General features: G+C 48.6%; 12 protein-coding genes across 12 annotated transcripts; 8 read left to right on the forward strand and 4 right to left on the reverse strand.

The window, feature by feature from the left end:
• Positions 1-66: 66 nt before the first annotated feature.
• EV420DRAFT_1640854 (ribosomal protein S5, N-terminal domain-containing protein) lies at positions 67-936 on the reverse strand (the record flags this gene model as incomplete). Its single annotated transcript, XM_060477156.1, has 3 exons — positions 67-180; positions 232-778; positions 827-936. 3 exons carry the CDS (start codon positions 934-936, stop codon positions 67-69), a joined length of 771 nt encoding a protein of 256 aa, XP_060333274.1.
• A 457-nt stretch (positions 937-1393) lies between these two features.
• EV420DRAFT_1619760 (ornithine decarboxylase antizyme-domain-containing protein) lies at positions 1394-2424 on the forward strand (the record flags this gene model as incomplete). Its single annotated transcript, XM_060475514.1, has 5 exons — positions 1394-1434; positions 1496-1628; positions 1717-1723; positions 1744-2188; positions 2238-2424. 5 exons carry the CDS (start codon positions 1394-1396, stop codon positions 2422-2424), a joined length of 813 nt encoding a protein of 270 aa, XP_060333275.1.
• Positions 2425-2554: 130 nt separating this feature from the next.
• EV420DRAFT_1531765 (uncharacterized protein) lies at positions 2555-5578 on the forward strand. The gene is made up of 5 exons (XM_060472680.1): positions 2555-2814; positions 2867-3079; positions 3196-3316; positions 3369-3435; positions 5387-5578. Exons 1-5 carry the CDS (start codon positions 2587-2589, stop codon positions 5526-5528), a joined length of 771 nt encoding a protein of 256 aa, XP_060333276.1. The 5' UTR covers positions 2555-2586; the 3' UTR covers positions 5529-5578.
• Positions 5579-5582: 4 nt separating this feature from the next.
• Positions 5583-7114, forward strand: EV420DRAFT_1531768 (uncharacterized protein). Its single transcript, XM_060472681.1, has 9 exons — positions 5583-5669; positions 5729-5967; positions 6015-6111; positions 6163-6262; positions 6366-6378; positions 6409-6552; positions 6619-6710; positions 6768-6853; positions 6952-7114. Exons 1-9 carry the CDS (start codon positions 5629-5631, stop codon positions 6998-7000), a joined length of 861 nt encoding a protein of 286 aa, XP_060333277.1. The 5' UTR covers positions 5583-5628; the 3' UTR covers positions 7001-7114.
• EV420DRAFT_1531771 (uncharacterized protein) lies at positions 7098-8288 on the forward strand. Its single transcript, XM_060472682.1, has 3 exons — positions 7098-7456; positions 7511-8104; positions 8159-8288. Exons 1-3 carry the CDS (start codon positions 7178-7180, stop codon positions 8183-8185), a joined length of 900 nt encoding a protein of 299 aa, XP_060333278.1. The 5' UTR covers positions 7098-7177; the 3' UTR covers positions 8186-8288.
• On the reverse strand, positions 8289-10707 carry EV420DRAFT_1531787 (Cation/H+ exchanger). Its single transcript, XM_060472683.1, has 11 exons — positions 10317-10707; positions 10010-10262; positions 9859-9960; positions 9717-9797; positions 9561-9650; positions 9469-9507; positions 9263-9415; positions 8915-9197; positions 8879-8882; positions 8658-8802; positions 8289-8607 (listed from the first exon to the last, which is right to left on the reverse strand). The coding sequence occupies exons 2-11, from the start codon at positions 10215-10217 to the stop codon at positions 8438-8440; spliced, it is 1275 nt and encodes a 424-aa protein (XP_060333279.1). The 5' UTR covers positions 10218-10262; positions 10317-10707; the 3' UTR covers positions 8289-8437.
• A 103-nt stretch (positions 10708-10810) lies between these two features.
• EV420DRAFT_1531810 (peptidase C1B, bleomycin hydrolase) lies at positions 10811-12844 on the forward strand. The gene is made up of 8 exons (XM_060472684.1): positions 10811-11273; positions 11337-11849; positions 11905-12007; positions 12064-12107; positions 12161-12259; positions 12315-12514; positions 12568-12670; positions 12720-12844. Exons 1-8 carry the CDS (start codon positions 10866-10868, stop codon positions 12732-12734), a joined length of 1485 nt encoding a protein of 494 aa, XP_060333280.1. The 5' UTR covers positions 10811-10865; the 3' UTR covers positions 12735-12844.
• Positions 12842-14615, forward strand: EV420DRAFT_1628700 (uncharacterized protein). Its single transcript, XM_060476072.1, has 5 exons — positions 12842-13130; positions 13184-13349; positions 13399-13486; positions 13539-13931; positions 13981-14615. Exons 1-5 carry the CDS (start codon positions 13025-13027, stop codon positions 14554-14556), a joined length of 1329 nt encoding a protein of 442 aa, XP_060333281.1. The 5' UTR covers positions 12842-13024; the 3' UTR covers positions 14557-14615.
• EV420DRAFT_196368 (uncharacterized protein) lies at positions 14588-15437 on the reverse strand. Its single transcript, XM_060481170.1, has 3 exons — positions 15137-15437; positions 14808-15076; positions 14588-14757 (listed from the first exon to the last, which is right to left on the reverse strand). Exons 1-3 carry the CDS (start codon positions 15324-15326, stop codon positions 14620-14622), a joined length of 597 nt encoding a protein of 198 aa, XP_060333282.1. The 5' UTR covers positions 15327-15437; the 3' UTR covers positions 14588-14619.
• EV420DRAFT_196427 (uncharacterized protein) lies at positions 15438-17966 on the reverse strand. Its single transcript, XM_060481171.1, has 4 exons — positions 17774-17966; positions 17606-17721; positions 16540-17556; positions 15438-16490 (listed from the first exon to the last, which is right to left on the reverse strand). The coding sequence occupies exons 1-4, from the start codon at positions 17859-17861 to the stop codon at positions 15549-15551; spliced, it is 2163 nt and encodes a 720-aa protein (XP_060333283.1). The 5' UTR covers positions 17862-17966; the 3' UTR covers positions 15438-15548.
• Position 17967: 1 nt separating this feature from the next.
• EV420DRAFT_196352 (OSCP/delta subunit of ATPase) lies at positions 17968-19110 on the forward strand. Its single transcript, XM_060481169.1, has 3 exons — positions 17968-18798; positions 18850-18952; positions 19009-19110. The coding sequence occupies exons 1-3, from the start codon at positions 18274-18276 to the stop codon at positions 19017-19019; spliced, it is 639 nt and encodes a 212-aa protein (XP_060333284.1). The 5' UTR covers positions 17968-18273; the 3' UTR covers positions 19020-19110.
• A 347-nt stretch (positions 19111-19457) lies between these two features.
• EV420DRAFT_1531820 (uncharacterized protein) lies at positions 19458-20908 on the forward strand. Its single transcript, XM_060472685.1, has 3 exons — positions 19458-19829; positions 19887-20541; positions 20589-20908. Exons 2-3 carry the CDS (start codon positions 19924-19926, stop codon positions 20793-20795), a joined length of 825 nt encoding a protein of 274 aa, XP_060333285.1. The 5' UTR covers positions 19458-19829; positions 19887-19923; the 3' UTR covers positions 20796-20908.
• Positions 20909-20959: the final 51 nt, after the last annotated feature.

Raw genomic sequence — 20959 nt, forward strand, 5'->3', positions numbered from 1 at the left:
AATGGCATATCCTTTAAAAGAGATGCAGCACATAGACACAAGTAGCAGTACTAAATACAGAAGTCTCTATTTCTTCCCTGCAGTAAGCTGAAGATGTGCGCTGTACTCGTCGTAGGGAAGCTTGGACACGGGAATATCCCTCCACAAGTCTGGCGTCAAGAACGCGTATGTTTTGGTGATCTACGAGATAGTCAGCCACAAGAGGATACACAGACGATACGAGTAACATACGGCAGCAAAAGTTGCCTTCAAGAAGTTGCCCATCGTGGCAGTGGAGCCCTTCGACTGGGTGTACACATCTTCGACACCGGCAAGCTGCAGTATACGTTTCGAGGCAGGCGCAGCGACAATACCAGTACCCCGTGGTGCTGGGATGAGACGACACATGACGGAACCGACTTTCCCGCTGACTTTGGAGGGCACGGTGTGGGGTTCACCAAGGGCAGCACCCCAGTAACCTCTTCGCACCGGGATGACAGAGAGCTTGGCGAGAATGATGGCACCACGGATAGCTGTTGCAACTTCCTTCGCGCACTTGACTCCCAATCCAACATGACCATCGAAGTCTCCGATGGCAACGAACGCCTTGAAACGAGTACGCTGGCCGGCACGAGTTTGCTTTTGGACGGGCATGATTTTCATGACTTCATCCTTGAGTTTGGGTAAGAAGTAGTCGATAATCTGGAACTCCTTGACGGGCAGGGAAAAGAGATAGATCTCCTCCATGGACTTGATCTTTCCATCCTTGACGAGACGGCCGAGTTTAGTGACGGGAACCCTGGGGTGGGATCAACGGAACGCCTGCTAATGAGAGGGCAGCTCGTACCATTCCTTCTCATCGTCTTTGCGGGCACCACGACGAGGTCCCCTTCGTCCCCTTCCCCTGTCACCACGTCCACGACCAAATCCACCTCGTCCTCTGGGAGCGTCAGCCATTGTAGTTATTGAAGATTCTAAATGCAAGACTTGTCAGTCAACGTTATCCAGATGGACAGAAGCTCATCCAGCCGAATTATGCGCATAATTGGTGCAAGAAAGCACGATATGAGAAGAGATTGGCAGCATGAGGGCCATAGAATCAAGAAAAGTGGACTCACTTTTATTGAGCTCGCTGTCTCTGACGATGAAGAGGATTCCTTCCCTTGGCTTGACCTACAAAAATTAGTTGCGTTTGCCGGAGCAAGCCGAGGCAAGATGAGTCAGCAGCTTGGTCCGGGCAGCGCCACCGCTCCTTACCTAACACTCTAACGCCCATCTCAGTACCTGCCTCCTTTTCAATTTTCTGTGCGTTTTGCTCGGTTTACTTCTAACTGTCCTGGGCGACTCACGTTCTATGTTACAGGAATTTACCACTGAAATACTATCAAGTTGGCACCCCATGTCGTTGAATTCCATGTCGAATTTTACCAAACGGAAATCTAGTCTTTGCCCCACGTATGTAGCCACTTCTCTTCTATCCAAGTGCCGTTCAGTGCTAATATGCATGTATTTGCAGCAACGGTCGTCAAACCGTTGGAGATGGGGCATCTTTCTCTCTCGACACCGATCCTAGTGTGCTTGCCGTCTGCCAAATGCAGGGCACCGACGATTTGTACTACTACTCTACTACCTTCTCTGGCGGACCCGGGGTGAGTTTTCTCATTCTTCACTGTTGGAACTTGTACTCAAGTCGGCTTAGTGGCGCTTTTGACGTCCCTAACTCAAAATGCCCTCCAGACAGAGGGTCGTCGGATTGTGTGACAGGCAGCCCGGCGTCGATTCTCTCCTCATCCCCAACTGCTCTTTCTTCTTCCCCAGACTCTAATTATATCAACAAACATATCGTCTATCCCCATGCTAAGCCCCCTATTACGACCGTTGATTGTTCTCGTGCTCGTGCCGCTGTTCCCGTTACGATACCCACCAGGTCTCCGTCTGTGCTCTCCACTCCACCCCTCACCCCAGACGACGGCAGTGACTGTAGCGCCAACGGGTCAGACATTGACGTCGACCAGAAGGATGCACTGGATTTCGTTATGACGATCTTCCCCCGCCAGGGATTGAAAGCCTTGCCCTATGCTAAACGTGTTACTATCACCGCCTCAAGTCTCGGCTCCAATTTTAGTGGCATGGTATTGGAGCTGCCGGGCAAGCCGAAAACTTTGTACGTCGATGGCAAGAGCGCACAGTCTGTCAGTCTTCGAGAGAGGTAAGTAAGGATACCTGCATTACTTTTCTGGGTGCTGATATCATGTTAGTGTTGTTGCTCTTTTGGACCTTGCCGATGAACAATTGGCATGCTCTGCCCTTGTCATTGTGCTGGAAAGGTCTTCACCTACTTTGGGTCAGCTCCTCCATTCTCTCATGTACGTTGGAGGGTCTGTTGTGACCAAACCTCCATTCGAGGTTGATCCTGCTTTTGTCTTGGTGGGACTGGATATTTAAGCCATGAATGGGCTATCGTGTTTTTGCTCTAGTTTTGTACTTTCTAATTTTCAAACAGCGTATATATATAACCATAGTCAGTCGAGTGTTTGTAATTGCAGCCATCAATAAACACCCATACTTGACCACAACCATCTGGCACGCTAACTCCGCTGTGCCAACATGTCTATCTTGCTGAAGGTTGCCAAGGCTGCGATCTTGCTGACGGCTATCGTCGTCGTATTTTGGGGTGGATCACCTCAAGAATCTGGCAAGCCGGAAGAACAGTATACCCCTCCGCCAAAGCAGCAACCGGTATCTCAGCCACCTCCTCGTCGGCCGCCTCGATCACAGAGTTATCGATCACCACCGCCTAGACCACCGTCACCACATAGATTGCCGAAATACGAGGTATCACAGCTTCTTTCACAGTACTCCCCACTTGCTGAAAAGTTTGAGATAGGACGACAACCAGGAAGACAAGCAGAATGAATATTACATCGACCTTCGTGCACGCGCCCATGAAGAAGGGGATGAAATGACAAGATGCTTCAGCGAAAGCCAGGAGGCCTATAGTCGCGGGGATGGTGCTGCAGCCAAGGACCTCTCAAACCAAGGGAAAATTCATAAACAGAAAATGGAACAGCTGAACAAAGAAGCGAGCGACCGGATTTTTGTTGGTCAGTACTGGCCACTTTGTACTCGATGCGAATGCTCATTTTCTCGATAGAGAACAACCGTGTAAGCTGGGTGTGCGCCACGTTTGTCTAGGATACTAATTCTGTTATTCAGGATAGCAAACCTGGGGAGATTGACCTGCATGGCCTTTATGTTAAAGAAGCTATTGCACGTACAGATACTGCCCTTGAAGAGGCGAAGCGACGAGGTGACTCTGAAATCAGGCTCATTGTTGGTACGTTCAGGCTACGCAAAGTGTTTCATTCAAGTTGAATCCTGTATTATAGGTAAAGGTTTGCACTCCGAGGGGGGCACAGCAAAAGTAAGACTGGCTATCGAGAAGCGGATGCGCGAGTAGGTCGGCGTACATGCTGCGAGTAATTCAAGTTCGACTAACCTGGTTCGTACAGACACCAGTTAGTCGCAGAGCTTGACCCCTCAAATTCCGGTGTTCTTGTCATCGAGCTTGGACGCCCCTTGCGTCGGCGCTACCGCCACCATCTCGATATTTCCCACGGTCGCGTCAGCGGTCGTAGGCGACGAGCAGGCAATATCGGAGCGTCGGAGAGCATGGAGACAATCCATCCCTTACTCTATAGTAAAGACATGTACCAGTAATATCTCTCCCTAAAGTGCAACCCATACCCACACCCCCACCGAAGAGAAACCCGAAAATGGACCAAAGCTACGAAATGATAAAGCGCAACATAGACCCCGTACAACGCTCACCGAGGAATGAACCGACCCCGGTACCTCCCCTGTTACCGGAGGAAAGCGCATCGCGCCCTGGACGAGATGGAACACCCCAGGAAAGCGAGGGAAGGGGCATGTTGTGCAAATGATGGCTCCTGCACCTCCTGGTGGCAGGGACTTATCGAATACCATTCAACCCTCTTCTCTGCTAACACAGACCCAGAACCACCTCCTGTGGATATCACCCAAGAGCCCTAAGCGAACTCTGCACCCCCAAACCCATCAAATATAGTGCATACACTGCACAGTTCTCCCTCCAATCCCAGAACGCGACGTCTCTCCCGCAGAATGTAGCTTGAGCCGTCCGGTTTGAATGTGCAGCTACAAACCCTACCAACACACGAGTGATCCACCACCCACAAAACCGCGTTAGCCCCTGATGGGCCCCAGGTACTTTAAACAAGATTCATTCACAATTTATTCGTTCAGTTTATCATGTAAGTTGGAGGATCCGTTGTGGCCAAACCTCCGTTCGAGGTTGACCTGCTTTTGTCTTGGTGGGACTGGAGATTTAGTCCATATATTGGACTGTCGTGTTTTTGCTCCAGTTTTGTACTTTCTAATTTTCAAACAGCGTACTTACATACATATATATAACCCCAGTCAGTCGAGTGTTTGTAATTGCGGCCATCAATAAACACCCATACTTGACCACAACCGTCTGGGCACGCTAACTCCGCTGTGCCAACATGTCTGTCTTGCTGAAGGTTTGTCAAGGCTCTGTTCAACGTATTTTGTGGTGGATCACCCCAAGAACCCGGCAAGCCGGAAGAACAATATACCCCTCCAGTTCACCAGCCAGAACAGCATCAACCGGTATCTCAGCCACCTCCTCATCAACCATCTCCACCACATAGACCGCCAAAATACGAGGTAACACAGCCCCTTCCACAGTATCCCTCGTCCGCTGAAAAGTCTGCAATAGGACGAAAATCAGAAAAAAACCAGCAGAATGAATACTACATCGACCTTCGTGCACGCGCCAATAAAGAAGGAGATGAAATGGCGAGATGCTTCAGCGAAAGTCATGAGGCCTATAGTCGCGGTGATGGCGCTGCAGCCAAGGACCTCTCAAAACCAAGGGAAAATTCATAAACAGAAAATGGAACAGCTGAACAAAGAAGCGAGCGACTGGATTTTTGTTGGTTAGTGCTAGTCACTCTGTACTCGATGCCAAACGCTTATCTTCTCGACAGAAAACAATCGTGTAAGCTGGTTGCATGTCACGGTCGCCTAGGATGCTAATTCCTGTTATTCAGGATAGCAAACCTGGGGAGATTGACCTGCACGGCCTTTATGTCAAAGAAGCCATTGCACGTACAGATACTGCCCTTGAAGAGGCGAAGCGACGAGGTGATTCTGAAATCAGGCTCATTGTTGGTATGTGTAGGCTGCGCAAAGTGTTTCATTCAAGTTGAATCCTGTATTATAGGTAAAGGTTGCACTCCAAGGGGGGCGCGGCAAAAATAGACCAGCTATTGAGGAGCTGATGCGCAGTATGTCAGCATTCATGCTGCAAGTTATTAAAGTTCGACTAACCTGGTTCGTACAGACACCAGTTAGTCGCAGAGCTTGACCCCTCAAATTCCGGTGTTCTTATTGTTGAGTTTAATGGAGCAAGGGATAGAGGCGTCGGGCCGGATGAAATTGCGCGCCGGCTTGACCGCGATGATGGTGGATGCGTAGTTATGTAATTAAATAAATAAATATTAAATTACCGCTTACGCCTCGGCAACTTGCCGGCAACCAGCGTTCCTTCCTACACCCACTGGGCAGGTTGCTGCCGTCTCAACGATGTTCTCTCTGCAAATATTGTCGGTCCTTTCAATCTTTGCGTTCCCTACTACTGTTCTCGCCGGCGGCAACAACACTTTGGCGATCCATGCTCCCAAAGCAATAATCGCCTGCAAGCTGGCACCTACCAATTCTACAGCGACTGCAATTCTCAGACGTACTGTGCTTCCAACTCGACATGTGCGCACAAAGGATGTAGAAAGGACGAATTTCCCTTCGGATATACAGACCCCGATACTATGCCTCCCAAGTGCCCTCGTGGCCAGTTTTGTCCCGACGAGCAAGACCAGTGCTTGGATGTCCTTCCTGTGGGCAGCCCTTGTCAGCTCAATAGAGATGGTACTTTCAACATATCTCGTTGCTCGCAACTTACCAAGTCTTCAAAGATCAATGTGAAGGCCCTCCCAACTTCAAAGAGCTCGCCGACGAGAGCAACATCGGTCTGAACGTCAATGGATCTGTCTGTCTCAACAACATTTGCATGTTCGTGTAGCCCGCCTGTATTAGACCGCCCTAGAGCTCACGCAACTGCAGGTGGGCCAATGTCACTGAGGGTGAAGCTTGTGTGGTCGAGAACACGGCCTACATCGCCTATGGAACTTATCAAGAGTACATCGACATCGTATCCCGGTTAGTTCGTTATGACCAAAGCCGCTGACAGCTATGCTGACGAGCTCCTCAGTGGCAACTGTCGCTTAGGTCTGTATTGCGATTCTCAACAGCTTATATGCATCAAGAACAAGGATCTCGGTCAAACTTGCGACGGCCGATAAAGAGTAGGTGTAATCATCAAACTCTTTGTCGTTTCCTTCTTGAACCCACACAGGTGCTCCACCTACAACTGCCTCAGTTCTGGTGTTTGCGGCGAAAGTCCGAGAACACCACGTCACTTTGGTGCTTGGGTATACGTGATTGTATGCATTGGTATTTTGGAGGTAAGGCTTCCGCAATCCCTATCTCCCACTTGTTTAAAAAATGCACCCTTTCTAGGCATGTTTGGTACACTCTTTGGGTTATTCTTCCTGCATCGGTCTCAAAGAGAACAAGAGAGAGAGAAACGAATGCAGTATTGGAAGGAGCAGGTCTGTCAAAACGCCAGATTTATGATCATCAATTATTTATGATTAGGTGACATTTAGAATGCTTTCCATCAAAGTCTTGCTCAAATGCGCGAAACGGCTCGCAACTCGATTATGTCTCTGGGAAACAGTACTCGCAGCACGATGTACAGCCGCGACGGCGGAAATTCGACGATTCCCACCAGCCCATTCTGCAGCATGGCCCGAAGGCATCAAATTTACGATATGTTGCTGACGATGGGAGCCTTTATGATGAGAGTCCTGCGCATAGGAGAGACGATGGACGCTTTTAGGTTAAATATTGTTGGACACCACGGTATACATAACGCATTCTCAAGGGACATTTATTTCGTTAATATACACCATATTTTGGATTCTTTACTTAATCCTCATTGTTTGGCACGGGCCAAGAAGGCGTGATTCCAAAACGGGCAGAATCCCTCCACTGCACAGTCAAGACCACTCCGGCCATGGCCTCGATTTCGTCAATGGAGACGGTCACTCCTCACCCACCGTTGTCGTCGCCTCCCTCGCCGACAGAAGAGGAAGATCTCACTCGTCTGCGTCCTTGGGATGAGTCTTCTCGTACAGACAAACGACGAAAAGGCAAAGAGCGAGCAGTGGATGATATCGAGTACTCTGACGTCGTGGAAGACTCTGCAAGCTCAGATACAGATCAGCCAATAGCATCTGGCTCATCTTACCCGCCGATGCACGAGGACGAATCCGACACAAAGCGTGTCGAAGAGGTCAGCAGCTCGCTAACAATGAATTCTTGTTTCTCATCACTGGCGCTCTTCTAGACCCTGCGGCGCTGGGAGGTTGCTGAGCGACAGCGACGGAAGGCTGCACGAGAGGCAACGACGCGCGAGGCTCCAAGTAACCAAGCACCTTCGTCATTGGTCGATGGCGTCAGTCGACGTGCCAGTTTGTTGTGGACAGCGACCAAGTCAAGCTCCAAATACCCTCCTCATCACCATTCTGTACTCAAATCCCAAGATTCCATTGATTCCGTACCGCTAGAAACTCTTTCTCCCGTTCCAGATTCTTCTCCGTCCAACAGCCGTACTCCATCCACAGAAAATCCTTTTGAAACCCCTGCAGAAGCAGTGTCACCATTTGCAGACTCGCACCAGATGCAAGAGCTTTCGGACGTTGACCCACAAACCGCTAAATTGTCTGATAGACGTCATCCACCGCCAAGGCCCCTCGATCTGCCTCCTCCACGTTCCCCGCCGCCCGTTGGCGAACCCCCGCATGCAACGAGGTCACCTCAAATAAACTTGACTCCCAGCGAACGCGAGGACATCGCTCAGCAAGAAGCACCCCCAGACGGACGGTGGTGGCATGAGTGGTTGTGCGGTTGCGGCGAGGATAGAGGAAGTTCCACGATCCAGGTGCGTATCTACCTCGGACATAGGCAGTTTCTGACACCCATTCCTTTGTTACAGGGTGGAAGGACGAATCCGTTTGAGTAAATCACAGTTTCTCATAGCTCTTTATATTCTTTCGTCGTGTGGGACTTATGATTCACGTTCTTGACATACTGTATCAAACCGGACAGCATAATTTCATCACTTGTTACAAATTTACAAAACGTTTACTGTGCTTCAGGGGAATGCACGACTCTGGGTGTCGATGATTCACCAGAAGTCGGCAGGATCACTGCTGGTGATTCATACTCTTCCAAATCCAAATTCTGCGGTGCTTCTAGATTCCGCACGACACAATTAGACAGTTACACTCACCGGTTTCCTTCTCTTCTCGACATCCTTGTAACCTCCAGCTGCCGCATCGCGTTGACTGATCCAAGACATCCACTCGGGTCCATCTCGCGTAGAACGGGAAAGTGTACGCGAAACATTGCGACCAAAAGAAAAGAAAGGGATGGATAAACCATCTGAGATAGTCCGTTATTCATCTTGTAACTGTAACAGAGGGATATCGCACGTATGATTATGGACCCCAGAACGACAAAGGAAACGATGGGTTGGAGCGTAGTTGCTAGTAGTTCTTGCTGGGTTTCGGGAGGATGTCGAGGCTCCGGTAACCTTGTCAAGGCAAGGGTTGAGATGAAGACAGCCCCAACTCCCATCTATATCATAAGCAGTGAGAAACGAACGGAGGGTTTATCGATCGCAGTGCACCCACAGGTCCTATGTCAGAGAGTAAGGTGCATATACATACCGAAGAAAGCCTGATGCATACCAAAATGACCAGAAAACAAAGCTTCTTGCCACGAGCTGATTTCAGAAATCCACTTGTACAACAATAGCATGGCAGGAATTCTACGCAAAACTAGTATGGCGATGAACAAGACCAACAGCCGCACGGGGGACGTTCCCAATGAGGGATCGTTAAAGGTATCAAAGCGTAGCCAAGCTCCAATATAGACAAAGCAAGCACAGTTGAGGATGCGATCGATGACTGTTGCAAACAAGTCGTCTTCAATCTGAATATTGAAATGCTCGTCCCAGGATAGTGCATTGCCTAAGTGGCCGCGTTGAGAATGAGATTTTATCGATATTACTTTTCATTTCCACACACGTACGCACCTGCAGCAAATGCGGCGAGCAGATCGTCGCTTCCAATGGTGCTTGCAATCCCAATTGTCAAGAAAGCCAAGGCCAGATATTGCGCGATATAAGACTCGCGGTCAGTGAATCCCTTTCGTAGTGACCTTTTCATCAGCCAGGAGAATGCAAGGCCTGTTCAAGCTAATTTTCAATTTCGTATCATGAAGACGCGTCGTGGTACCCACCCAATACGGCGCCTATTACAACCCCCATAATGACTTCGTCTGGAACGGCATATAAATCAGCGTTAAAATGGATGTGGTGATGTTGCACATACACAACCATCCGATAATCAGCCATTTCTCAAAGGCAACTCGTTTGGAGGATTCAACAGTAAAGTAGATAGATATCGATAAGAAAGGATATGCTATAAAAATTCGTGATCCAGGTAGAACAAGTCAGTATCTGAAGTTTTCGGATATTGAGCACTTACCAAGCCCGTCATTGGCTGCAGATTCTGCGGATAGAATTTGGCGGAGATTAAGGGGGACATGTTTCAAGGCAAACTTTCCTCCTTCATAAGATCTTTTGGTCAAACCGAGTCTGCGAGACTATGACAGGAGACTCCACCGCACCGACGATAGCTGCACATATGATAGGATCCGTTGGAGTCAGGCATGCTGCAACTGCGAGGCATGAAACAAAGCTTAGACCCGAAAATAGAGCCCGTAGAACACCTGGTGGCAAGTTATGGAAGCTACAGAGAAGTATTAACGATCTTCGCACCAGCTACGGTTATCCATCCGATAGCCATAGTGGGAACGACCATGATGAGAAGTCCCTTGGCGTGTGTGGCCATGTAAGGCCCGGGTAGTTCTACCCCGATGATGAACAGGCCAATGGCCAATACTATACGCATGACTTCTAGAGTGACAGTTTGGGTAGATGATCCCCAAGAGTGAGGGTCAAAGACACCACAACCGTAAGGACCCATGGCGATGCCAAAGGCAGTTCCTAGAACAACTTCATTGATAAAAAGCTGGGTAAAAGTCAAAAATCAGCGAAAATACTAGAACAGATTGAGAGGAGGTACCTTGTCTTTGGTAAGGAGGGAAATCGTCGAAAACTAGAAGCCAAAGTGGAGATATGACACCCCGAGTTGAAGCAATGGTTAAGGGGATGAACATACGATTACGACAAAGCCTCCCAGTACTGTATATGCAAGGCTTTGTGCAGAAATCTGGAGAAAGATTCGTTAGGGAGATTGATATGGACCGTAAGAGTAATGAGAGAGTTGACGTTAAGCAGTTCGGAAGACTCTATGGAGACCATGATCCCTGAAGCCAGTTCTGAGAGTAACTACACCAAATCATTCTAGCATAGGCGCCTTTTATACAACAGCACATTCTGCCAAAATATGCGCAGTGTTCAAGCTGTTTGGCAAATGAATGTTAATGACCGTGAGCAGTGAGCACCAAGAAAGGTTCTTCGACTTGACTCGGGATTCGGTGATGAAAACGGATCAAGCCGAGATAAGATCAGATCACACCATGTGGGGGGAGTACTGTCCTTATCTCCAACGAACAACCCTACCAGTCACCACCACTGGGCGACTGACGTGCACCCCGACAATCTTGCAACAATGGGGGCAGCTCCTTCGCGTCCACAAGAAACGATGTCCTATGACGAGAAGCAATCTGTTCGCAGTGTAGCTGCCTCGTTTGCCTCCGTTTCTCTCCAGGATACTGCCTTATCGCCCAGTGGTTCGTTATTGATAAACAATGTGGCGAAATGGGAGGAAAGTGTATCTGCCGATACCAAGACCCAGCTTGCCCGTACCATTCTTTCTCATTCCGACATCCGTTCAGCACTCGTTTCTCGTGACTCCGTCATTGCTGATACCCACATCTTTAACAATGAGATAGATTTCAAGACCGGACCAGTTACCAACCAGAAGTCCAGTGGTCGATGCTGGTTATTTGCTACAACCAACGTCCTACGTTACGAGGTGATGAAGAAATTCAAGTTGAAGGAATTCCAGCTTTCTCAGGTGATATCTTTTGTCTGTAATACCCTTCTCAGCAGTTTATGACGCTGCGTCCTATTTACATAGTCTTATCTGTTCTTCTGGGACAAACTCAACAAGGCTAACTACTACCTGGAGCTATCCATCGAGCTTGCTGACCGTCCTCTTGACGATCGGCTTGTTTCCCACCTCTCTGGAGACTTAATCAGCGATGGTGGTCAGTTCGATATGGCTGTCAACCTTTTGGAGAATTACGGCGTTGTACCTCAAGCTCTCTATCCCGAGTCCACGCATTCTTCCCTTTCATCGCCGCTCAATGCCCTTCTCAAGACGAAATTACGCGAACATGCGCTCATTCTCCGTGCTTTGTCAAGCAATTTGAAGGCTCGAGCTTTTTCACCGGATGAAATCCAGGCCACTCTCCGTGCTGAGAAGGAAAAGCTGATGAAAGAAATCTATACTATCATGACTGCCACTCTTGGCGTACCTCCCATGCCTGATAAGCAGTTTGTCTGGGAGTATTATGACGCAGATGGTAAGGCTGGAAGATGGGAAGGCACACCAATTGAATTCTTGAAGAACGCGTCTAAGCCATATCCTGTAGGTCACGCTTGTCTCCTTATCTGTATGAGAAATTGAAAGATTGGTTTCACAGCCTAAAGAATTCTTTTCGTTGATCAACGATCCCCGCAATGAATATTCTAAATTGTACACTGTCGACAAGCTCGGCAACATTTGGGGAGGTCGACCAGTTCTTTGTCAATATATTTTACGTCCCCTTTTTATCATCTTGCCTCATTTTTCGAAACTGTAGATATTAATACTGAAATCGAGAACATGAAGAATGCGGTGGTGAAGGTATAGACTTATATTTGGAAAATCACCAATTAATTCTAACAAAATGGCGACAGATGATCAAAGCAGGTTTACCCGTCTTCTTTGGGTGCGACGTAGGAAAGTTCTCAGACAGAGATGCTGGCGTAATGGATCCTGACCTCTTCAAGTACGAGGTAAGCGGATACTTACTTCCGGCTCGTTATCCTGGTTGCTTAATGATACGCGTAGACTGCATTCGACATCACACTTGGTCTTACAAAGGCCCAGCGTTTGCAAGTAAACGAGTCCTCTATGACCCACGCGATGGTTATTACGGCGGTCCATCTGGATACGGCCGGTAAACCTGTCAGGTACAAAGTGGAGAATTCTTGGGGCGAGACCACTGGCAATAAAGGCTATTACATGATGACCGACAAGTGGTTCGAAGAGTATGTTGTATTCATATTACGAGCGACCTTATTTCTTAACTTGATCGTTGCAGATTTGTCTACCAAGTCGTTGTCCCCAAGGCTCTTGCTCCCAAGCATCTTGTGAAGATTCTCGAAGCTGGAGATGCTGTCGTGTTGCCCCCTTGGGACCCTATGGTGAGCTCAGCACGACCTTACCACCATTATATTTATAACGAGTCATCAGGGATCTTTGGCCTGAAGTATGGCATATTATTTAATCTTTGGAGTACGATATGTAGACCATCGAATGCTATGTTATGTTTTAGACTGAGACTGATCCGATTACCTGTTGTTACACGCGCGCGCGCAGCATTCGCAGTACCTCGCCGCGATCACCGTGAGATTGCATCGGTTGCTCTGGCGAGCAATCGTGTCCAATATGTGCCTCGGCACGCGGCCTATTCTGACCGTCTCTAGTTAAGTTCTAACCATCAAATTTGCTCAAGTCAACGCCCATCTATCTTTTTATCTATTACTCTTTTATTCTTAATGTCCGACTCGCAGACTGGTACAGGACTTCGAATTCGAGGTCCTTCATTCTTTGGATGGATTGCAATCGTTTTGGCGGCTCTCAAGCTCAAAGAGGCCCATGAATGTGAGCGAGAGTCATGTCTCTTCTTGTGATAAACATCGACCGTTGTGAACCAGACAATAAGGTTGCCAGCGATGAAGAGGGTGTCTCTGCAGACCATCTTCCCGCGTATACCGATGGCGACAACGAAGAAGCAGTTAGTCTGCTCAATACCGAGGTTCCAGCAACCCGTAGGATGAAGCGCAAACGATCTAAAGCGTGTTGCATGTGTTGTGGTTTGAAGTGAGTCCCTTGTTCGAGCCAACTCCAGAAAATGTTAATTCTTTCCCAGTTGCTCGCTGTTCTGGAAGGCAGTGGGGATTGTCTTCGCAGGTTTTGGGCTGTTTTACACCGTCAAGCTGATCAAATGGGCTGTTACTGTCGGTGAATTTGTCTTTCCTACATGATTTCACACTAATCCATCACTCCTAGCCTGCTCCTACCGGTCTCGAAAACATGCCAGTATACAGCAGTTCCCTCGGATGCCTTGCCGCTCCTTATATCTTCGAAGGCGACAAAACCACTGTCCGGGTTCCGGTCGGTGACAGATTTGAACATTCCATCGACATTCATGGTGGTGCTGTGGGAACAATCGTACTCGCTGAAGGTGCCGCAGACTCGGTCGACGTTTCCTATGACATTACTGTGAGAACCGACGATGAGTCTTTGCTCAAACAGGTGTCCCTCGCGTATCCCACCATGGAGGAGCAAGTGAAAAACAGCCGTCTGTTAGTCTCTACGCCAAGGTCGGAGGAATCTTCTTGCATGCGTTTTGATATCGTTATGTACATTCCTCCCAACTTGAAGAAATTGCATGTGGCCTCGGTAAGCTGCGCCGCTAATAGTCGGAATTTTTGCTAAGCCCCAACTATAGCACACTTTGACCCACGTTCAATTCCGCCCGGATTCTCAAGTCGATCTGGACAACATCTTCGTTACTTTATATGCCACGAAGGCCAACAATATGATTCTACCTCATGAACGTTTCTTGGCGGATGCATTGATTCTTGAAGTGTATCGTGGATGGATCGTTGGTGACGCCGCTATTGTCAACAGGACCTCTATTGTGACTCAACGAGGCGATGGCGTTGCAAACGTCCGAGTTCATCCAGTCCCGTCAACGCACCTCGCATCGTTCGACACCGTGACTGGAGCTGGTCGCACGGATGTTTCTTATATCGAAGACCTTTCTTCTCACAGGCCCATTCGGGGCGATCATACTTCCTCGATGAACGGGGATCTCTATTTGACCTATCGCGACGCCAGATTTTCCGGTCTGATTGCACTCCATTCCCGTTCATACAGTGCTACGGGTTTACAGTCCGCAGCGGAACTGCCTGGTTCTGGTGATGGTAAATCTGGCAAAGCGTGGACCCACTATGTCGGGGATCAGGATGGCGGGGATGAGATTGTAGTGAATTCTCGAGGGTGGACAGGTCTTTATTTCTGAAATATTACACGCGAGTATAGATAGAGAAAATACCGGTTCAAATATTTATTTCATGGACTATGGCTATGATTCGGGCTGGACTGGAGAAGATGATAACCGAGAATCTTCTTGCGGGGGACTTCGTCTAGAGTACAAAGAACGAGCTTCCTGCAGTTTCGTTTGCCGCACAATGACTGCTTGGGCAACGATGATAATAACAGTCTAGATCTGGTATAAATGCAAAGACAGACGAAACTGGACAATCCACTCACTGCAACGAGACCGACAATTATCAGACGATCTTTCCAGCTGTCATCAATAGCACCGCCCTCGTACAATTCTCTATGGCGCCGAACATGGACTGCTCTCCGTGCTGCGGTAGTCGCCTGCTGGGCTTCGCTGACGGGATCAGCTTGGGACGCCGTTTTTCCACGAAGAACGTTGTAAGCATCTGTTATGGATTGGAATCGAGCATGGGCCAACTCGGAGGACACAGACGAATCTACCGTGTCGGGATGGTATATACGAACGAGTTCATAGTCTAGCGAAAGGAATGGACATTTTTTTAGCTTGCTGAAAGTGAGGAAACGGCAGTGCATACATCTTGCTTTGACATCCTCTGTGGACGCAGACCGTGGCAGATGGAATATTTGGTGCGGCGTAGGATTCGTATGGCGAGGAAAGGGATAGGCGTTATGTTTCGTAGCCAATGAACGCCTTGATATTCTGTGAGAAGGAAAAGGAAAATGGCGAGCAACCACTGGCGACGTTGCTCGGAAGCAACTGTACATGGAAATAGCCGTTCAATTACAAGTTGCACTCCGCTCCACAAGTCCTTTCATGAAATGTTCTTGAAATCCAATTAGCGATACAAATGATATCTACACGATGATTAGACTCTTAGAGAGCAGGATATAAATGAGCGACTATGTGCTAAGGTCCCTAGGGCCCGAAAATGCGGTGATCTATGAAAATAAACGTGCGCGAAAAAACAAATCTAGGTGCGTAATGAATCATGTATGCTGTCGAGGACCTGCATCTTGTGTATGGTAAGGACTACTAAGCGACGGATGAGAGAGATGAGAGTCTGTCGGAGAACTTAATGGCGTAAATGACCATCTCCGTGGTAGAAGGTTTCCGACATTGGTAGAAGCAGAGTCGCGGTTGTTCACACCGTGGTCACCCTCCGTTGAAGGCGGTGTCAATGGTGTGTATGGCTGGTTACTCTCAGGATCCAATGGGACGTTCCGTTCAGGCGTTGGATTTTTGGGACGGGTGAGGTCAGGGAATGACGCTCGGTGGTTATCTTTCTCCACCATTGTATCGTCAGCAGATCCTTCATGCTGCGTGGTTTCCTGCTTTGTCCATAGCCGCTGGATGCCGCAGTGTAAGACAAGATTGATAACGACCACGATGATCGCCACAGAATATATGACAGCCATGACGATGCCAATGACCACTCTTGGAATCGCATTGACATCGAGACGCTCAACGAACGCAATCATTAAGCCAGTGCAAACGAGACGCACGATAGCCAAGTACGATGCGAGTACGTCTGCTCCTCGAGTCTTGTGTGGACGAAGGACAATAACACTCGTCATAATACTGACTTCCACGGTCAAAAATAGGATAATTTGGGCCAAGCCGCTCGTTTTGGCAGATGCAATGAAGATCGCTTTCAGATAAACACAAGCCAACGGTATTAGGAAGAAGAAATAGCGGGCTGTGCGGTACTGTGCGAAGAGCGGACCATGGGATGAGATGACTGCAGGGCGGGAATAGAGGGCATATGCCGTGGACTGGCGCGCAGTACGCAGAGTGATGAAGGCGGGATAGCTCGTGCCGCAAGCCACGGCAAGGAACGCGATGACAGATAAGAGAATCGATAGCCACGAATCTTTGAGGGTCCACTGATAAAATGCGAAAACAACAATGGGATAAAGAGATAAAAGGCCCTAGGACGATGCATTAGACTTGCGTTCCTGATGACAACGACACACTTACTAGTCGCAATGACCAAGCTCTGACAAATGATGGGTACAAAGCCTTTAGTTCAGCCCGCCGTTCAGCCCGTCCTAAACGGAAACGATGCATTGCCAGCAAACCAACATATCCAAGACCAAAAACTGCTAATGCAATGGCGGTGAGTATAAGAGCAGCAAAAAACACCGTCATAAAAGTGTTGGCTGTCGCGATGTGTATCGAGTTGGCATATATAGGAACACCGGCTTCTAGGACATTTGAAGATGAGGATGTTACGGTCGCAACACCTTCTGTGGAGAAGATTTTTGCTTGTTTGAATATACTGGAGGATGACCTGCGGCCTAAATTGAGAGGGGAAAAGCCTGACGACACGGTGCCAGTACTGATAAGGCTGTGGTCATTGTATGGGCTCAGCTTGCGATTAACGAAAGCGATTGCGGACCCGGAGGTCGAGTTTGCCATTGTGCCTCCCGTGATGTGTCGCATATTGTCTATGGAGGTTTGTTCGGAGGTTGAGGATACTAGGCCGATGGCCCATGCGAAGTTGAGTGCGAATGCTCGATAAACAGAAGGGTAGTTGAGGTCCAGAAAGGCACTTGATGCGATGGTCTGATATAAATAAAGCAGATCCAGCAACCGATAGGGTGCTAGGGCTGTGGGCGAGAGTGATTGCCAAGCAGCCGATATCAAGGCAGCAAGGGCAACACCTGCTGTACTCCATGTAACGGCATGCTGGTGTGTTGACCACCCATTCGACAGAGTGGCTTGCACGCATGCCTTGAGATTGCCTGTTCCTACTTCTAACAAAGACAGCTGCGCATACCCCTCGAGGTCGGGGACTTTGAAAGCTATCCCCGGTAGTTGGTCGGCCACGTTCAGTGATGAAGGCAGTGAGATGGTGTCAGACCCTACAAAGTTGTACTGTGGCAGAGGACAAAGAGCGCCGCCGAGGATGTCGCAAAGGTCGATAGTGACATTCACTGGCGTTAGTCCGTAGACGTTAAGCAGTAAATTGGCTGTAACATTAACGTTCTCTTCCTGGAAAAAGGATGAATTACGCTGTGACGCGGATGATGCGCGTACTTACGACACTGGATGCTGATACATTGAAGAAGATAGATTCATTCTTGTTGTAGTACACGATGTCGAATTGCTGGACAAGCAATGTCTCTGGAGGATCACAATATGTCACAGAGGAGGTGACTGTGAAATAGTCAGAACAATGCAAAGCAAAAGATGTGTCTGTAGCACGCACACAAAATTTCGTCCCTTGCATAGGAGACAGAAGCCGTTAGCAGGGTCGTCAACGCGATAGCTCGCAACCAGGCGAGACCAGGCGACATGAACAGCAGACGATAGAGAGGAAAATATGGAGAAAGGACGGTGAGAATAAAGAAAAGAAGAAAGGGGATGGGGCAGGACCTAATAAAAGTCAAAGAAGGTTAGTCACGAGCTGTAGCCATTGTTCCCACTTACGGAAAACTATTGTCTTAAATGCTGTTGTCGTCGTCGGTTACTGTGGCCAACGATTATCGGTATCGAGGTGCGAGAAAACGAGGGAAAGGGCCGATATCCCTTTACCTAAATATGACAGTGAGCGACACAGAGTGAGCGAGCTCCACGCTGGCTGCTGGCAGGGGCTGCTGTGGAGTACCTCGGACTCGGCTGTCATAGCCATGTTTCTGTCACAAAGTCACACTCTAGTCACGCAGTCGGAACCAACCGGTTTACTACGGCCCACGACCATCCACCACCATGTTACTCTCGTCTGCTGCTCGTGCAGTCAAGTCTGCTCCTGCATTCGGCCGTCGCGCAGCCTCTACCATATCCACTAAGTACGCCAGCGCTGCCTTTGGCGCTGCCCTGGCAAAATCTTCCCAAACCCTCACCAAAGTCGAAGCCGACCTTGCCAACGTGTCCAAGCTCATAAAAAACGACTCCACCGTCAGCGAATTCGTTCATAACCCTACTCTCTCGGCCAAGGAACGTGCGACGGACCTGGCCGCCATTTTTGCGTCTTTGGATACCGGCGCCAAGAAGGATGCTACTTCCGATATCACTAAGAATTTGTTAGCCGTTCTATCGGAAAACGGGAGACTGGGAGAATTGGAGGGAGTGATTGAGAGCTTCAATGCCTTGGTTGCAGAGCACAAGGGAGAGCTCACCGTCGTCGTCACTTCTGCTGCCCCCCTTCCGAGGGATATTTTGACGCGACTTGAAACGACATTGAAGCAGTCTCAGACCGCCCAGAAGGCTCAGGTTCTCAAGGTCACCAACAAGGTATGTTACCTCTCTAATATCCACCGTTCATTCCTTAACGCCTTGGCATAGGTTAATCCTAATGTGCTGGGCGGTATTGTAGTTGACTTTGGTGACAAAACCATTGATTTGAGTGTCCAATCCCGAGTCACCAAGCTTAATAGCGTTCTTCAACGCAAGTCCTTTCTTCATATATATTTTCTGATTGTACTGATGGATTATCACCTTCAGAATCAGTGTAATTTGTCATGTCGTACTGATAGAAATGCATACAGTCGTAACGACTCACTTGTTGAGGGCGTGATATCCGCTAGTTCCGTAAGGATAATTATTTACGGCGTTTCAAACCCTTTCAAAGCCTACCTCCGTTCTCCTGGAGTGCGGTTTGGTGCTGGAAACCTTGGGGCCGTTTCAAGACCATCAAGTAACCCTTAGCACCGTGTAACGACCGTGTTATTATGCTTTTCTCTCCAAGCGGGGTATTTTCTATTTGCAGCAACGCTCTGTACGCTTTGTCTCTCAGGCGTATATTAGCTGATCCGTCCGTGAATTTAGTTGCATCTTCATTACGGTGAAATCGAAGAATTGCGTTGATTGCATCTCCGGTTGTTCAGTAAGAATCAATGAGGTGTTCTGGTCTTCACTTCACGGGCTTTTGGCGTTGGTTGTGCTCATGCTGGCGACGCTTCGTTTCCATATTGATGTTTAAGTTACGCATATAGCCGGCCAAGTATACTCTTTGACAACTACTCTTAGGCGGTCCTGACATGGTGAGTCAATCGTGTTCCTTGTAGGGGTTTACTCTGTCTTGATCAAGGTATCCGATGGTAGCTTCTCTCGGAAGAATATCTCCCTTACTTCGAAGTACGTGTGGGTACCTCACAGACACGTCGCGGTGATTCACTTGCCTTCTCTTCATCGAGTTGTCCTTTGTTGATGACCCAGGTGTTACGAGTCTGGAGTTGATTTACGACGCCACTTTCCCTCCGGGATAGACTCTTTGGCGTGTTGTCTTCGGGATTCAGTTTGCGATTGTGAATTGCAGGAAGGAAGTTTGTATTCTACCGGCATTCTTATGTGGATTCTCAACCTAACTGTTTTATTATCAGTAACTTGAATTTCCACAACGAGATTGGCAAGATCCGCATGGTGGGTCTGGCAAGACGTTATAAAGCAGAGGTAATGAACAGTGCTGCCTCCGTACCCGCCTCTGCAATGTCTTACGCTAAGATTCCATTCATGCTTCTAGCGATGCTGGGACTACAAATCTCAGTAACGCCTCCGCATCCCCCTCCCAGTAGCAGCGAAAAGGCGCCATCAACAAGCTTGGAGATCATCGTCAAACAACGGCTTGGCCCCTTGCTAGTCAAGGCGAGTTCCGCTGCCTTCAACAACATTATTACTAATGGCAACATGAAGATTATTTGTTGGCTAGGAGCAGTCGCTGAGACCACAGTAATTGTGGCCCGCTCAATTCCTGAGAATGACCTGTCTCGAAGCGTACTTTCAGCTTTGGTTATCACCGGGAGCGCTGACCAGATACGCATAACGCCGCTCTTCTTACTGGGCATTCTTCTAACCACCCTTGGGGGGTACATTCGGTACCGCTGCTACCAAGAGCTGGGAAGGCTTTTTACATTTGAGATGAGCATCAGGGAAGGCCACGAATTAATTCGTACGGGTCCGTACACCGTAGTCCGACACCCGGGTTATTCTGGCGTAATATGTGCGATCCTGGGGATCGTACTATGGCATGCTTCACCGGTGAGTTCTTGTGCAGCTTGCTTCTAATAATGACTAACCATATGTAGGGCTCCTGGGCACGGTCATGCGGAGGTCTAGAAATGATGCCCTGTCGACTCTTGACCCTCACGTTTCTAATACTAGTCACTACCATAGTTGTGGGACTCTTGAGGCGTATGCCGAAGGAGGACGAGGCGTTAAAGAAGGAATTCCCAGAAGAGTGGGCGAATTGGGCCGCCAAAGTTCCCCATAGATTGCTACCTGGCGTTTACTAATCTATCGTCCACCGAAGTAATACCAGCTTAGAGACTTAAACGCTCTTCGCACCTTTGTATTCTATATATTTTCTTTATCAATCTTGGACGTCTTTTCCGGACCGTTTGCCAAACCATTTGGTGCTGTCAACGTTAGTCACGAGAGGTGTCGATCACCTGTCGGT

The sequence above is a fragment of the Desarmillaria tabescens genome (genome assembly GCF_030435595.1).
Source record: "Desarmillaria tabescens strain CCBAS 213 chromosome Unknown EV420scaffold_11, whole genome shotgun sequence".
NCBI classification, from domain to species: domain Eukaryota; kingdom Fungi; phylum Basidiomycota; class Agaricomycetes; order Agaricales; family Physalacriaceae; genus Desarmillaria; species Desarmillaria tabescens.